The sequence below is a fragment of the Hyla sarda genome, chromosome 3, assembly GCF_029499605.1.
Source record: "Hyla sarda isolate aHylSar1 chromosome 3, aHylSar1.hap1, whole genome shotgun sequence".
Taxonomy (NCBI): Eukaryota; Metazoa; Chordata; class Amphibia; order Anura; family Hylidae; genus Hyla; species Hyla sarda.
In genome coordinates this window covers 83564066-83581406 of record NC_079191.1, presented here as the reverse complement: position 1 = coordinate 83581406, position 17341 = coordinate 83564066, and the positions used below count along the sequence as shown (strand labels likewise).

The 17341-nt window shown below is 44.6% G+C and overlaps 1 protein-coding gene across 1 annotated transcript in view; it reads left to right on the top strand.

The window, feature by feature from the left end:
- ATP1B3 (ATPase Na+/K+ transporting subunit beta 3) overlaps positions 1-15958 on the top strand; it is a 54736-nt gene extending 38778 nt beyond the window's left edge. The window contains exons 3-7 of the mRNA XM_056564465.1: positions 2931-3035; positions 5918-6105; positions 8026-8076; positions 11939-12022; positions 15063-15958. Of these exons, the coding sequence (XP_056420440.1) occupies positions 2931-3035; positions 5918-6105; positions 8026-8076; positions 11939-12022; positions 15063-15233 (599 nt within the window). The 3' untranslated portion in view covers positions 15234-15958. The remainder of the gene's footprint in view (positions 1-2930; positions 3036-5917; positions 6106-8025; positions 8077-11938; positions 12023-15062) is intronic.
- Positions 15959-17341: the final 1383 nt, after the last annotated feature.

The window sequence follows — 17341 nt, the reverse complement described above, 5'->3', positions numbered from 1 at the left end:
GTTGGCAGTACAGTTACCCCCCACATTAGGGTTGGCAGTACAGTTCCCCCCACATTAGGGTTGGCAGTACAGTTCCCCCCACATTAGGGTTGGCAGTACAGTTCCCCCCACATTAGGGTTGGCAGTACAGTTCCCCCCACATTAGGGTTGGCAGTACAGTTCCCCCCACATTAGGGTTGGCAGTACAGTTCCCCCCACATTAGGGTTGGCAGTACAGTTCCCCCCACATTAGGGTTGGCAGTACAGTTCCCCCCACATTAGGGTTGGCAGTACAGTTCCCCCCACATTAGGGTTGGCAGTACAGTTCCCCCCACATTAGGGTTGGCAGTACAGTTCCCCCCACATTAGGGTTGGCAGTACAGTTCCCCCCACATTAGGGTTGGCAGTACAGTTCCCCCCACATTAGGGTGTGCAGTACAGTCCCCCCCCCCCCCAATTAGGTGCAGTACAGTCCCCCCCCCCAATTAGGTGCAGTACAGTTCCCCCCCCCCAATTAGGTGCAGTACAGTTCCCCCCCCCCCCCACATTAGGGGCAGTACAGTTCCCCCCCCCCCCCCACATTAGGGGCAGTACAGTTCCCCCCACATTAGGGGCAGTACAGTTCCCCCCCCCCCCCCCCCCACATTAGGGGCAGTACAGTTCCCCCCACATTAGGGGCAGTACAGTTCCCCCCACATTAGGTTGTGGTTCCCACACATTAGGGTGTGCAGTACAGTCCCCCCCCCCCCCCCAATTAGGTGCAGTACAGTCCCCCCCCCCCCCACATTAGGGGCAGTACAGTTCCCCCACATTAGGGGCAGTACAGTTCCCCCCACATTAGGTTGTAGTTCCCACACATTAGCGTGTGCAGTACAGTTCCCCCCCCCCCCAATTAGGTGCAGTATAGTTCCCCCCACATTAGGTGCAGTACATTTCCCCCACATTAGGTGCAGTACAGTTCCCCCACATTAGGTGCAGTACAGTTCCCCCACATTAGGTGCAGTACAGTTCCCCCACATTAGGTGCAGTACAGTTCCCCCACATTAGGTGCAGTACAGTTCCCCCACATTAGGTGCAGTACAGTTCCCCCACATTAGGTGCAGTACAGTTCCCCCACATTAGGTGCAGTACAGTTCCCCCCCCCCCCCACATTAAGTGCAGTACAGTTCCCCCCCCCCACATTAGGTGCAGTACAGTTCCCCCCCCCCACATTAGGTGCAGTACAGTTCCCCCCCCCCCACATTAGGTGCAGTACAGTTCCCCCCCCCCCCACATTAGGTGCAGTACAGTTCCCCCCCCCCCCCCCACATTAGGTGCAGTACAGTTCCCCCCCCCCACATTAGGTGCAGTACAGTTCCCCCCCCCCCCCCCACATTAGGTGCAGTACAGTCCCCCCCCACATTAGGTGCAGTACAGTCCCCCCCCCCACATTAGGTGCAGTACAGTCCCCCCCCCCCCACATTAGGTGCAGTGCAGTCCCCCCCCCCCCCCCACATTAGGTGCAGTGCAGTTCCCCCCCCCCCACATTAGGTGCAGTGCAGTTCCCCCCCCCACATTAGGTGCAGTGCAGTTCCCCCCCCCCCACATTAGGTGCAGTGCAGTTCCCCCCCCCCCCCACATTAGGTGCCGTGCAGTTCCCCCCCCCCCCCACATTAGGTGCCGTGCAGTTCCCCCCCCCCCCCCCCCCCCCACATTAGGTGCCGTGCAGTCCCCCCCCCCCCCACATTAGGTGCCGTGCAGTTTCCCCCCCCCCACATTAGGTGCAGTACAGTTTCCCCCCCACATTAGGTGCAGTACAGTTTCCCCCCCACATTAGGTGCAGTACAGTTTCCCCTCCACATTAGGTGCAGTACAGTTCCCCCCCCCCCACATTAGGTGCAGTATAATGTTCCCCCACAGACATACAGCCTCCTGCCATACAGTGTATGGCTGGAGGCTGTATGCCTGTGTTCTGCCCCACTTCAGTGCTCTGACCACCGCTCCTCCGGTCCGGACATAGCAATAAGTCCCGGGACCGAACACTTACCAAGCTGGCCAGCGCACGTCCTCATCGCTGCTCCGTTGCTATGGGAGCACGCACGGCGTCAGTGACGTCCCTGTGTGCTCCACCTTCCCGGCGACCCCTGCATTTTTAAAGTAAACGTGGGGCCTCCGAGAGCGCATCCCTGTGTCTCCCTCCGAGAACGCATCTTTCGGGACACAGGGATGTCCCAGGCAGCGGCGGGCTGGATAAATGTCCTCGGTGGGCTGCATGTGGCCCGCGGGCCGTAGTTTGAGGACCCCTATATTATAAAATATAAAATAAAAATAAAAATTATATTATAAATATAATTTTTTTTTAATTCTTTAAAATACTAGTAACTGGATTATTAAGGAGTCACATGATTTGGTTTATAAACTTTCTGATCCTGTATATGATGTTTTTGTCTTTTTTAAAGCCCCTGACAAGCTTAGCCATCCTCAAGCCCCGGCGGCCAGCACCTTCTCTCCCCCCCCCCCCCCCCCCCCTTACAGCGCACAAAAGCTTTTCACACAAAAATTCCACATGACATCGTCAATCCCCCGGCAGGACACTCACAGCTTTGTGAGACCTGACCCGCCTGTCTCCTGGGCACTACTCGCTTGTAAGCACCCTATTTATAAATGCTTTGCTCCACCTTTCACCAGATCTATACAGAATTACATTTCATGGAAAACTTGTTTTGAAGCTCGCGTCTTTCCATGCTGGGTTCTGTCATTAAACGTCGCCCTGTAATGTCCTCCGATCTAGATGCTGATTTATCTCCTGACCTCTTTTCTGATACGTTTGGCGCTGACGATGTATAAAATACCACAATAAAAATGGGATGTGGGCTTTGTGATTACTTTTGATCTTTTATTATTTTGTAATATGGCTTAAACTGTGAAATTTACGTTTTTCCTTTTTTTATGAATTTTTTTCTCTCTTTCAGGTCTTATGATTTCTCCTAAATCTGCTGGATTGGAGATTACATTCAGCAAGAGCGATACGTCTTCATATGAGACCTATACTAAAGTTCTTCATTCATTTCTAGGACGTAAGTGAATCTCATATGATACACAAGGTTTACCTTTTTGGGTACTGGATATGTGCTAAAGAATTGTTCAGAGGGTCACCAAAGCGCTTAATTTTAGGCTAGGTTCACACTTGGGAATATTTAGGTGGAATCAGTTGGCGCTTGGACCGCCCATAGACGGCAATGTCTGCAAGAGTGGATTCCACCAAAAATTTCATATGGGGACATTTATCATCGTTGCTTTGGTAAGCGAGTTCTGTAGGCATTTTTATTTATTTTTTTTTGCTTTGGTTTTGTTTGTGTGACCTATTTATTATACTATAACAGGGGGATGATAAATTTGGCTTACATAAGCAAAAACCAATAAATCACTTTTGAATACCATTATTTTTTTTATTTTTTTAGCACACATAAGCAAAAACCAATAAATGACTTCAGAACACCAATTTGCAGCTTTGAGAAAAATGTGCGATATATATGTGTTTATTACATTTTTTGTTTGTTTTTGTTTTTTTACTTCCCATTTCAGAACCGTGTATCCTGTAGATTATTTTAGATTTGGAGGAGTACGGTGACCAGCGTTATGTTTTTTTTTTTTTTTTTTTTTTTTTTGTTTAATGTTAATAAAATGGCTAACAAGGGCTTTTTAAAAAAAAAAAATTTAAATTTACTTTACAGGCTCAGTAGTGGAAGCTGTCTTATAGATGGAATCCATTACTAAGCTGGGATTAGCATTAGCCACAAAAATAGCTATCGCTAACCCCCAGTTCTTACCCAAGTACCCACCGCCACAGGGGTGCTGGGAGGAGCCGGTACCAACAGGCACGGAACGTCAAAAATGGCGCTCCTTGGCCTAGGCAGTAACAGGCTGGGGAGGATCAGTAACAATGGTCCTCGCCCACTCTGGCAATGTCAGGCTGTTGCTGCTTGGTTGGTATTTTTTGGCTGAATATAAAAATAGGGGGAACCCTATGTGTTGTTTTTTTTGCATAATTAATTAAATATTTGGGAAAAAAAGAACGCATATGGTTCCCCCTATTTTTATTTTCAGCTAAATACCAACCAAGCAGCAACAGCCTAACATAACAGACATTACCAGGGTGGGCAAGGACCATTGTTATTGGCCTTTCCCAGCCCAAATAACAGGCCTGTTGGTTCTGGCTCTCCCTGACACCCCTGTGGCGGGCTCCTTTGTACAGTTGTTATATCATATTTCCCGCTGGAGTTGTGATCATGGCCAGTGGGAAATATTACAATTTGCTCTCCAAAACCATTTGGAGGGGTGTGACGGACCTCCCATAGACTTGCATTGAGGGGGCGGGGCGTGACGTCACGACTCCGCCCCGTGTGACGTCACGCTCATCCACCATTGTGGTCTGGATCTGAAGCCTCCAGCGTTCCCGGTGTGAGGTGGAAGCCGTCCAGGTGGGTGCTGCAGCCGAGATCCCGGGGGTCCCCAGCAGCTGGACCCCGGCGATCTGACATCTTATCCCCTATCCTTTGGATAGTGGGTAAGATGTCTAGGTGTGCGGAGTACCCCTTTAAAGCAGTTTTTTGCATGTTTTAACTCACAGAATAAGTCCCACAGTAGAGTGTGTGAACTTAGTTTACGCAAATCTGCAGCAAATATATGCAAGTGTGAACGTACCATTAGGGTGAGTTCACATGTACCAGATACGATGCAGAAGTTTCCGCAACTGTCTGTTATCAGAATGGGCTTCGCGTAAATCTGTGTACTTGCCTCTGAAAAAGATCTCATTCGGATGACTGAACCTGCTTAGTGTGAATCTATACTTACTGGCAGAAGTGATTTTAGGGCAATAATCCCACAACCTGTGTCCAGCTGCTGCAAAACTACAACTCCTATGGTTTTTAGGGCATGATGGGAGTTGTAGTTTTGCATACAATTGAATTAGGTTTATAATGCAGAACAGCTGCAGGGGTTTTGAGGTCCCTGCAGTTTGTCTTCGCAATTCCCAAATTGCTCCCACTCTTCTATAGCAGTGTTTCCCAACCAGTGTGTCTCCAGCTATTACAAAACTACAATTCCAAGAGATAGAGATGATCTATTTCATATATTTATTTATATTCCATAAAACGAACAGACCTATAGATCTAAAGTAATACATATTGGTGGGCTGATTTGAATTTTACTTTGTTAGTAGCATGGAGGACATACATTAAGGAACAGATGATAGTGTTGTACAATTCACTTTATGTCATTGTTGCAAACTTTACATCCCAGTCGTCCTGCTTTTCCACCTCTTGAATACTTCTTAATATATATATATATATATATATATATATACATTACTATAAACCTATTGAGATGAATTATAAAGCTAAAAGTCCAATTGTCCATCAAGGGATAATGTGCAGCCTTGGGCTCCACAATACAAGGATTTGACTACTGAGGCCGTTGTGAATTGAATTTGGGACTCTTTCCAAGATTCCTCCTATTTTGCTAAATTTTCAGAGTTCTCTATTAGAAAGCCAAGTGGTCCTAGACCCTCGCAGTCATTGTAGTGAAAACCTTCCGTTTCTGTGCTGTGTACGGCTCGGCCATCAAGCAGTGAAATGGTTACATGTGACTTTCTTGGACCTGCTGTGATCAGGAGGTCACTTGTTCAGCTCTCAGCGGGGTCAAAGTGACCTTCTGTCCTGCTAGAAGTGAGGCAGGAAAATATCTGCAAAGACTGCGATTTCCAACATTTTAACTCTCGGACGCATAACAAGCTATTTCTTCATTTGTTGGTCTAGGTCTTAAATCCTTTGGGGTCAGGTTAAATCCTTGCTCTCCATGATTTACACGTGTGATAAATTGAAGAGGCATGTTCCTTGTGGATTGTACTAGGGTGACCCGGAGCAGTTACTTGTAAAAATGTTGTACTTGTGTCTTTCAGCATACAATGACTCCATACAAGCTTCAAACATGCAATGCCCACAAGGCCAGTACTTTGACCAGGAAAAAGGGGAGAAGAAGTCTTGCCGATTCGACAGGTCCTCCCTGGGACCCTGTGCCGGACTTGAGGGGAATGAGTACTTTGGGTACAATGAAGGAAACCCTTGTGTAATAGTCAAGATGAACAGGGTATGTGTGTTATGTGATGGGTATATATAAAAGGGCATGTCAAAAGAGTTTATTATTATTATTATTTTTATTTTTTATGACCGGCAACCTCCATGAGGATGGGGTGACGGGTACAATCTTAACCTTTAAAGGGGTGCTCCAGGGAAGTACATATGAAAGAAAAAACTCCACAAAGCTACCTTAATATGTTCCCTGTATATGATCCTACCTGCTATTCATGGCTCCTGTGGCCCCTGTTGTCTACTCTGGCTGTTTGATGGTCTTTGCCATCCTTCCCTACTCTTCAGCATAATTACTACATTTCCCGGCAGTCATTGCAGTTTTGCTCTTGCTGTCGGCTAGCTCTAACTCTCTGAGAGCAGCCTCACCCTCCTGCTCAGTGAACAGAGAAATTCAGTGTGTGATTGGCTAGGGTTGCACACATCTACCAGCTAAAGGAAGCATGACTCATCAGTGCAGGGCAGAAACCACATGGTATGTTGCTCTAAGGAGGGTGGGGGCTGCTTTCAGAGAGAGACTTGGACAGAGACACAGTGGATAGCTGGATGACGTATTTTCCTCACTCCCTACATGTAAGTGACAATATAAAAAGGGTAAACTGCTCTATGTATCCAATGAATTATATTTAGACAATTAAATAGGTGGGGGAGAGGGAAAGGATGGACTATGGGTTTAGTTCTCTGGAGTATTCCTTTAAGCTGACCATACACATTAGCCATGTTTTGGCTGAACCCGCCAAACTTAACAAAGCTGGACAACTACCTGATGTATATTGGTGCAGTCTGATGATGTCAGGGAAGCATTACACATGTTTAATTTCATATGACTGATCCTTGTTCTTAAGGAGATAAGTTGTCATTGTCTTAGCACCCTCTGCATTCTAAGGACATAAAGGAGTAAAATCAGCTGCAGAAAATATGCAGCATATCCTGTCCGTGGGAACATACCTTTAAGGGGTGTTCCAGTATAAAAATAAAAAAAACATGGCTGCCTTGGAAACTACCCAGCACAATGTAAAAATCCCTAATATATGGTAATTTAAATCTAGTTTCCCACATAATTCCTCCCCATGTGATGTTTATAGCTTGTTAGTGCCTGCTAGGGTTACGACCTGAAGGTCAGCTTGCTGGTCGCACATGCTCAGTTACAGCACCTAGAGTTACAGGAGCGTGAGCGGTTTGTCTGTAAAATGCCAGATGGGGAACTAATGTGAGGCGCCCAGGGGAGAAGGAGCCTAAATGAACTGCACAAGGGGGTGGAGCCTCTCTTCAGCAGCCAGGAGAATGCAGGGGCTGGAGTAAATGTCAGCAGTGCATGATGGGAACTGTAGTGTTCTTCCATATGGACTGCTGCTAAAGCCAGGCACACTTATTCTGAGCTGAGAAATGGAATATAGGACAAAAATGGTCAATCTTAAGAGGTACTCCGCCCATAGACATCTTATCCCCTACCCAAAGGATAGGGGATAAGATTTCTCATTGCGGGGGCCCCACGATTAGACATCTATTCTTTGGATAGGGGATAAGATGTCTGGGGCAGAGTACCCCTTTATCCTTCTGTAGGCTTAGTGATATACTATTGCCCGGTGTTCACTGACTGCAGCCTTCTGTGCAGTTCCTTTTTTTTTTATTTTTTATTTTTTTGTCCAAACTCTAGAATAGGAGTCAACATTGACTAATAGCAGGGAGACTTTCCAGACAATGGCTGTCCGGGCATGCTGGGAGTTGTAAATGTGCAACAGCTGGAGGTCTACAGTTTAGAGACCACTGGCCTAACTTAACCTAAGTCAACATCTAACAAAACATTGTCTACGGCAGGCAGCTCCACTTATGGTTTATCTAGAGGGATTTGTCTCTATTTAGTTTTTCTATATCAGTAATAAAATTATATTACGTGTTTTTTTTTATTTTTTATTATTAGATTATTGGATTGAAACCCCTTGGAAATCCCAGAATAAACTGTACCTCTAAGGTAAGTGCTTAGTAACCCAATACAGTTGAATCTCCCAATAGCGGACACTCAGAGGGGAAAAAACTGTCCCCTATTGGGGGGAAAAAAGGTTTAAAAATCTTTAATGACCAAACACTATACTGTCTTCACTCCAGAGTGTAATTACCTATAAAATATGAGAAAAGCAATATTACAGTACAATCTCCCAGTGCTGTTTAATCACCCCCTGTACCATTTCACCCCCCCATGCCATTTTATTCCCACTTTAGATCCCTCCAATGCCACTTCATTCCTCCCCCCTTCAACTCCCTGTTCCACATTATTCCCCCTGTGCCAAATCATCCCACTGTGCTACCATTTCCCCTTAATCCCCCTGTGCCATTTAATTCCCTTTATTACCCTCTGTGCAAATTAATCACCCCCTCTTCACCACCTTCTGTGCCATTGTATTCCCCCTTATCCCCCATGTCATTTCATCCCCCTTTATCCCCTGTACCACTTTATCCCCCCTGTGCCAAATCATAGCATAACAGAAGGGGCCAACAAAATATCCCATTACAAGCATGTACATACAGATAAGGATGTCTGTCCACCAGGGACCACTCACTAGTAAAGATCATAGTAAAGATCAGTAGAGACGTCCTCCTAATCAGTCAGATGTGGATTCCCTTATGGCTGCCAGACAGGGAGCTTGTTGCTTTAAATCTCCACATCTGGTGCCAAAAATTAGGCCATGCCCCTCTACTTCACCCAAAACCAATCCCATCCAGATGAGATAGAAAGTAGCGCAGGCGTCGTGTCCTGTGTGTGAAAAGTGCGTTCCAAAGCACAGAGCACCCGCGATACAAGCGCATGCACACTGTACTACGTAAGTTATCCCGCCGATCCATGCGCCTAAATTGGTCGCATTGGACAAATACATATATGTTTCAGATTATGATAGTACAGGTAGAATTTCCTATAATTTGTTTCTTGCTCTCTGTGTATCTGCATGGTCTATAGCCTAACATTTTTTTTCTCATATCACCGCGGGTCATTCACCTGTCATAAAACCATATTTTCTAAACTAACTCAGATGATATTCTTTATCTCCTCCTAACACCCTTCCTGCCCTTAAAATTTTTTTTTGCCAAGCTTTAAAGAGCTGTGTATCATACCTTTCCCCTTGCTCACACTGTGTGAGCTCCCGGCAGGAGAAAGTGGGCGTTCCCCAGCAGGTGCAACATCACTGAAGCCTGTGAAAGCTGTGCCTCGCCATGCCCCGCCCGCACTTCCTGAGTTTGGTCTCCTGCCAGGCCACAAGGAGACCAAACTAACTGACTTGCGCAGGGAACAGAACAGAGCCACCTAGTGGCCATTTTTTTCAATCGCATTAAAAACCTAAAAAAGGTTGAGAATTTTAACAGCAAGTAAATAGCAAAGTGTCTTATAATTACACAAGGAACAATATATAAAAATTTTAGTTTGGTGATGGGTACTCTTTAAAGTATATCTTTAAATTATTTAGAAGTAAAAGTTACGTTTTAGTGATACTCTGCTTTTGCTGTCTGTGATGTGATTTTATGAGTATTACAAGCAGACTCCCTAACTAAGGAGCTTGTTTTCTGTGATATGTTAATGACACTTTCACGTTTTAAGGTTTTCGGATATGATCTTAAAAGGGTCTATTTTTCGGGCTGCTTTCTAGAATGCTGTGCACAATGTCCCACAGTTCCATAGGACACTGGGGTATGCAGGACTCAGCGGGGGCCTGTTCCCGTGTAAACGGCTCTAAGCCAGCACCCTTTACCCCCCGTCACAGTCACACCCATACTCCATTCCCTCACAGGTTTTGTTTTTCTTCAGGCAGCTGTAACTTTGCTCCGTGCACTCAGTTTGTCGGAGCAGCTGAATACACAAAGTCCCCGTCCTCATCAAAAGCCGTGGAACATTTGTTCATAAATCCTTGTAGTATCTGTGCCTTGTGGTTATCTGCTCATGAAACAAACAGAGTTCCTGCTGCCCTGGGGGGGGGTGCATTTTGTTATTATTAACTTATACGGGTTTGGAGACGAGGATGGGAGTAATGGCCGCGCATAGAAGGAATGTTTGTGTTTAGTGTTTACATGAAAATGACAGGTGTATAGTTTAGAATATACTTATCAGGGAACGTGCATTCATTTCAGCAACTAAAGGGGGTCTTCGCCTTAGAAATTTGCGCTGGGTTAGAAGTTAGATCAGTGTTTTCCAAGCAGGATGGCTTCAGCTGTTGCAAAACTACAACACCCAGCATGCCCGGACAGCCGTTGGCTGTGCGGGCATGCTGGGAGTTGTAGTTTTGCAACAGCTGGAGGCACTCTGATTGGGGAAACACTGGCATAGATGAATGAGATGCTTCAAAATTATTTTACTTAAGTGGACGTGTGCAGATGTGAAGAACAAGGCACGGGCTCCAGACACGTTACCAACTTGTACACAATGAGAAAAAGAAAATTACAATTTCCTGGGGTTGCATTTTGCGCAGGGTGTATAGGTGCCCATGCAGAAATATTACTGAGCAACAAGGATACTGGTCTTCTTCTGCTCAAGTAGCTTGGTGCCCATAGGATGTACCAAAATATTACTGGGCAGCAGTGAGCAGAAAGAGCTCCATGTAGGATGGGTCGGTGCCCATAGGATGTACCAAAATAATACTGGGCAGTAATAAGCAGAAAGAGCTCCTTGTAGGATGGGTCGGTGCCCATAGTATGTACCAAAATAATACTGGGCAGAAAGAGCTCCTTATAGGATGTACCAAAATATTACTGGGAAGCAGTGAGCAGAAAGAGCTCCTTGTAGGATGGGTCGGTGCCCATAGGATGTATCAAAATATTACTGGGCAGTAATAAGCAGAAAGAGCTCCATGTAGGATGGGTCGGTGCCCATAGGATGTACCAAAATAATACTGGGCAGAAAGAGTTCCTTATGGGATGTACCAAAATATTACTGGGCAGCAGTGAGCAGAAAGAGCTCCTTGTAGGATGGGTCGGTGCCCATAGGATGTACCAAAATATTACTGGGCAGAAAGAGCTCCTTGTAGGATGGGTAGGTGCCCGTAGGATGTACCAAAATATTGCTGGGCAACATTGAGCAGAAAGTGCTCCATGTAGGGTGCTTCGCTCGCTAAAAACCCAGACCTTGGTCTCATTTACTCCAAACGCCAGCCAAAGGCAAAGTACCGGATCAAGATTTTAGCTTCTTCAGGGAGGGGATAAGTTGGAGGCCCCAAAGCACAAGATTGTCGGCCAATGACCCCTAAATATGGGGGATTGGACAACAGTGTATGGCCAGCTTTGGTGACATTGATGGAGCCCAAATGTTGGATTCTTTTATGTTTCGCAAGAAATTGTGAAGGAAAGAGTCAGACTCTTCTCAGCCTTAGGGTACATTCACAGGGGCTGATTACCTGCGGAATTTCCGCAGCGTATTTGCTGCGAAAATCCACTGCAGATTTTGCTACCATCAACTTCAATGGGTTCGAAGGAAAATGTGCAAATCATTCTCTATTGCAGATTTTTCGCAGACCCATTGAAATCAATGATGGCAAAATCCACTGCGGATTTTCCACAGCAAATACGCTGCGGAAATTCTGCAGGTAATCTGCCCGTGTGAACGTACCCTTACTTTGTATGGTCCCTTTTTTTGTTCTCCATAGAAATGTTCTGTGGTGGCTTGTGTAGGAATATTGCAACAAATGATTGGACCCTAAATCAAGGAGACAGATCATGCAGCAGACGTTGGCCCAGATTCATCAAATGTGTCTGACAGATACCAACCAATCACAGCTCAGCTTGTGTATCCTAAATTCATCCAGTGTGTCTATCACAGCCGGAGCAAATCTAATGTCTGATTTCTTTTTATGTAGGCAGATGACGTTAACCTACAGTATTACCCGGAGTATGGGAAGATCGACTTAATGTATTATCCGTACTACGGCAAGAAAACCCACGTAAGTGAACGCATGTTACATGAATTCTTGTTCTGTTCAATTTCTGACTTGTTACTTGAACCTGAGATGTTCTGTGACTTTATCGTTTGCTTTGGCTTTTGAGTTGATGTCCATGCCATTGGTTTCACATCAAGTTTAGTGGGTTATGGGATCTGACAGCTCGTTAATATGATGATATCGCTACAGTACCCGATACAGTAACATGAAACTTGAGTAGATGTAGACCATGGTTGTTAATGGTGGCCTCCGGCCAAAAATGCGGATTGGATTTCGTCATAACCAGGTCTACAGGCTGTAAGAATTTTATTTTTTTTATAGCACCACAGATCACTGTAAATGTAAGTACCTGTGCAGCTCCAAGTAGCGGGAGCTATAGTCATTATAGTAAGTTTCCAGGGCCAGAATTGCAATGAATAAAATAAAAGTAAAAAATAGGAAATTATATATATATATCCATATTATATTTTGTCCTTTTATGCCACATAACTACTGCCAACTGTGAAGCCACATTTGGCTTTGTGCTGCTTCTCTAGGACAACTCTGTAATGAGGCCCAATACGGGAGGACACCCAGTACCCATGGCTCCATAATATAGCAGGGGTGTGGAAATTTTATTAAAAACTACTTGTCCACGGGACTAAAATGGAGCAAAATCTACTTGTCCCTCATGACGATCCACTTGTCCCGGCCAATTTTCGCTTTTACGCTCTCGTTTTTTCCTCCTCGCCCTATAATAGCCATAAATACCTACTATAATGATAACTACCTACCATAATGATACCTTTAAATTTTTCAATAACATATTCTCCGAACCAAAAAAAAAAAAAAAAATATATATATATATATATATATATTAAGGGAAGTGAAATTGAAATAGTAAAAGATAATTTTGCAGATTTGGTGTTTTTCTTTTCTGCGCCATTTACCTTGTGGTTGAGGTAACATGTTAGTTTTATACTTTAGGCGCCTGATTACAGCGATACCAGATTTGTATAGTTTACGTCATGTTTTACTAATTCTGAACTTTTTCAAATTTTTTTAACTGCCATTTTTTAACCCCTGTAGCTTTATTTTTTTTCCACATACCAGGCTGTATGAGGGCTCATTTTTTGCACCATAATCTGTTTTTTTGTATCGGTAACATTTTGGTATTGATCTGACTTTCTAATCGCTTTTTAACTTTTTTTTTCTGGGATATTATAAAAATTGCAAATCTGTGGTTTGGTATTTTTTTTACATTTACCGTACGGGATACATAATGTTATATTTTCATAGGTTGTACAATTACGCACGAAGCGATAACGAATATGTTTATTTTTATTATGTTTACATGTTTTTATATAGGAAAAGGGGGGGATTTGAACTTTTAACATGGAAGGGGTTAATGCAGCGGTCTTCAAACTGTGGCCCTCCATATGTTGCAAAACTACAACTCCCATCATGCCCGGACAGCCAACGGCTGTCCTGGCATGCTGGGAATTGTAGTTTTGTAACATCTGGAGGGGCACAGTTTGAAGACCACTGGGTTAATGTGTCTTTCAAACTTTTATTCAAACTTTTATTTATTATTATTATTATTTTTTTTTTTTTACACTTTATTAGACTTATGAGGAATCATTATATTCCTCAGACAGATGAATAGATTCTATTGAACTCTATTAATCTGTGTGCTCTGTGATCCATTGATAGTCCAGCCAGGCTCTATCAATGACAGAGCTGGGACTGGAGGAAGCAGAGGTAAGTCCTCCGGCTACCTCCATAATGGATCGCCCCCCTGCAACTACGCTGCGGGGGGACGATCCACCCCACTAGCCCACCAGGGAGCATTCACATGTCCCTTTAGACGCCGCTGTCAGCTTTGACAGCGGCGATCTAAAGGGTTAATAGCCAGCCGCATGCTGGCTATTAGAGGCGGCCCCCGGCTACTGAGAACAGCCGGGGGCTGCAGAGTATGGAGCGGGCAGGAATCCCGAGCCCGCTCCATACTCCCCTGTGAGCGCCGCATACAGTCTCCCCGTGCAGACGTGCGGGGAGTGAAGGCAGAGGGCGCAGGTCTGCACGGGGAGAAATAAGCCACGCCCCCTCATCTCCCCCCGCACGTCTGCAGAGCAGGGGAGAGAAGACAAATACAGTTTCTCATCTCCCCTGCTCTGCTTCCGAGGACACAGGCTGCAGAGTATGGAGTGGGCAGGAGTCTGCAGCCCGCTCAATACAGACTGCAGATCGCCACCGCACTTGTCAGGTCCGGCCCTGCTTGCCCGAAGCCGGGCTAAGGGCCGGACAAATTCACCTGCCCGGCGCCCAAAACTGCTAGTCCCGGGCGTCGGGCGATAGGAATTCCACATCCCTGTATAGTATACTTTTTGTACAAGTTGCCTGCATGTGGCTATGCAGTATAAATGAGGCCATAAGGGGTTTTCTGATAATGAAACCTATCATTTTATTTTTATTTTTTTCATAAACATATGCTTGTAAAAAAAAAAAAAAAAAGTTTCTTTTATGACCTCTTTGTGGTCTTTCATGCTTTTTCTGATGTACACTGTCTGCTCTGTTCTTTCCATTGCCCAGTTTCTATTCAGCATGCATTCTGTAAAGTATTTCCTGATGTACACTCTAGCTCTGAATTCAGCCTACTTTATTTCCCTCCCACTATGCAAGAGGCTCCTGTGGGTGTAATGTATGCGGTTACGGTCAAAAAAAGTGTGATTGAGTTGGCTGAATTCCAAGCTAGAGTGAACAGCAGGAACATGGAATCCTTTTCAGGATGTACACCACCAGACACATGGGGCAATGAATATAACAGCAGACAGTTTGCATTAGAACCTGGAGAGGAGCATACAATACAACAGAATGGTAGTAAAATATGTTTATTTACCAACTTATGTTTACTCATTACAGTTGAAAATAAGTTTCATTGTTTGACAACCTCAGTAAGCTATGATGGCTTATTCCTTAATTATTCCTTGTTCTGCAATAATCCAGTTTGGCTGTTGTCTATCAAGCGTTCTGTGAGATATAAAAATGTCCGTTCTCTCTGCAGTTGAACTACGTGCAGCCCCTGGTTGCTGTGAAAATCTCCCCATCAAATATTACCGATACATCAGAAATACTGATCGAGTGCAAGATTTACGGATCCCCCAACTTGAAGAACGAAGATGAGCGAGACAAGTTCCTTGGTCGAGTGAATTTCAGAGTCCAAATTAAAGATTAAAATAGGCAGCTGAACAGTGTCCAGTTGAAGACATAGGTTTATTGTTTTTTTTTTTTTTTTTTTTTTTAATATTATTATAATTTTTTTAATCAGCCATACCTGCTTTTGTAGGACCTGAAACCATCTGGGAAGATATGTAAATGGAACATGATTCAGGGTAGCATAACGATGTGCTTCCAACATGATGCTTTAACCTCTTCTGTGCTAAGGAGGGGGCAACTTACGTAGAGTTCTACAGGCTTCCCCAGCTGTGAAGAGGTTAAACTCATCCGTGCACGCATTTCTCTGCCCCAGTATGGGGGCCAGTTTACAAACCATAAAAGAATAAATAAATTATCATTTCATATTAGGGGACCTGTAAATAGCTGATACCGAACATAATACTGGTGGTGTTCGTCCTATTTTTGATGTGATTTTATTCCCTCCCCAAAGCCCCCTCTGTGAGTGTTACAAGCTTAATGTGTTGTGCTATGTAAATATTTAATTGAGTTAACACTGGTTTAACGGTCATATCTCAAACGCCTACACAGTTTTAGGGAACAAAAATGACAAATAAGTGAATGGTACCTGACCAACATGTACAAACGGAGTTAAGAAAAAAAAACAACAAAAGAATTATAAAAAAAAAAAGGAAAGATTTTATAACCTCTGCAAGAGTTGTGTGTCTTGTGCAGATGCCTTAAGTCCTGTATGAAAAAGCAAAATAAAGTGGATTTTAAAAGTGACGATGTGGTTTGGAGTGGATTTGTATAAGCACAACAAGAAACTCTGGATTCTCTAAGAAGTTAGTAACAAGTTACAATTATGTTTATTTGTTTATTTTTTTATTTTTTTCCTTTAGCATCTTAAAAATGTAATGCGTAAATATACCCTAAAACACCGGCTTACAATTAATAATAATGAATGTAAGCACATTTCTTCAGCAGAAACTAACACTTCTATTCTGGCTGTTAAAGGAGTTTTCCAGGGAAGTATGTATAACTAACTAACAAACAAAAAAGCTCCAAAGCCACCACACTCCCTGGCTATGTTCCCTGTCTGATATGCATGGCTCCTGTTGCCACTGTTGTCTTCTCTGGCTGCTTGATATTCTTTTCTATCCTTCCCTTCACCATCACCATGAATACTAAATTTCCCAGATGCTATTGCAGCTCAGCTCACTGCTAGCCAGCTCAATCTCTGAGAGCAGCCCCCACCCTCCTCCTCTGTGAGCAGAGGGATTGTTATGCAGGGCATAAACCACATGCATTCAGAGGGGAACTTGGAAGAGGCACGGTGGATGACATATTTTTCTCACTTCCTGCATATAAGGGGAAACTGCTCTATATAGCTAATGAATGATATTTTGACAAATAGGTTGTTGATGGGGAAAGGATGGGCTATGGGTTTATTTTCCTGGAGTACCCCTATAGTCACATTCTGGTCTAGACTGTATATGTATAATGTAGTAACTGCTCTGCAATGTGGCCTTCTGTCTGCTTCTGATCAGACTATAATGAATTTTAGATGCTTTTCAACTTTCATGCTGTGCAATTCTTCGGATTCAGGACTGCTAGAGGCAATACTTTCTTGGTCGTCTGTAAGCACTGTGTAAATATCCACCCTTCTATAGTCTCTTAATTAAAGGGGTACTCCGGAGCTAAGACATCTTATCCCCTATTTAAAGGATAGAGGATAAGATGCCTGATCGTGGGGGTCTCGCCGCTGGGGATCCCCGTGATCTTTCACGCAGCACCCCGTTACCATCAGTCCCCGGAGCACGTTGGTTCTGGGTATGATGACTGCCGATCACGGGGCCGGAGTATTGTGACGTCACGCTCCGCCCCCTCAATGCAAGCCTATGGGAGGAGGCGTGACAGCTGTAGGCTTGCATTGAGGGGGCGGAGCGTGACGTCACATGGGGGCGGAGCCGTGATGTCACAATACTCCGGCCCCGTGATCGCCAGTCATCAGACCCGGAGCGAACATTCTCCGGGGGCTGATGGTAACGGGGTGCTGCGTTAAAGATCACGGGGGTCCCCAGCAGCGGGACCCCCGCGATCAGGCATCTTATCCCCTATCCTTTGGATAGGGGATAAGATGTCTAAGCGCCGGAGTACCCCTTTAAA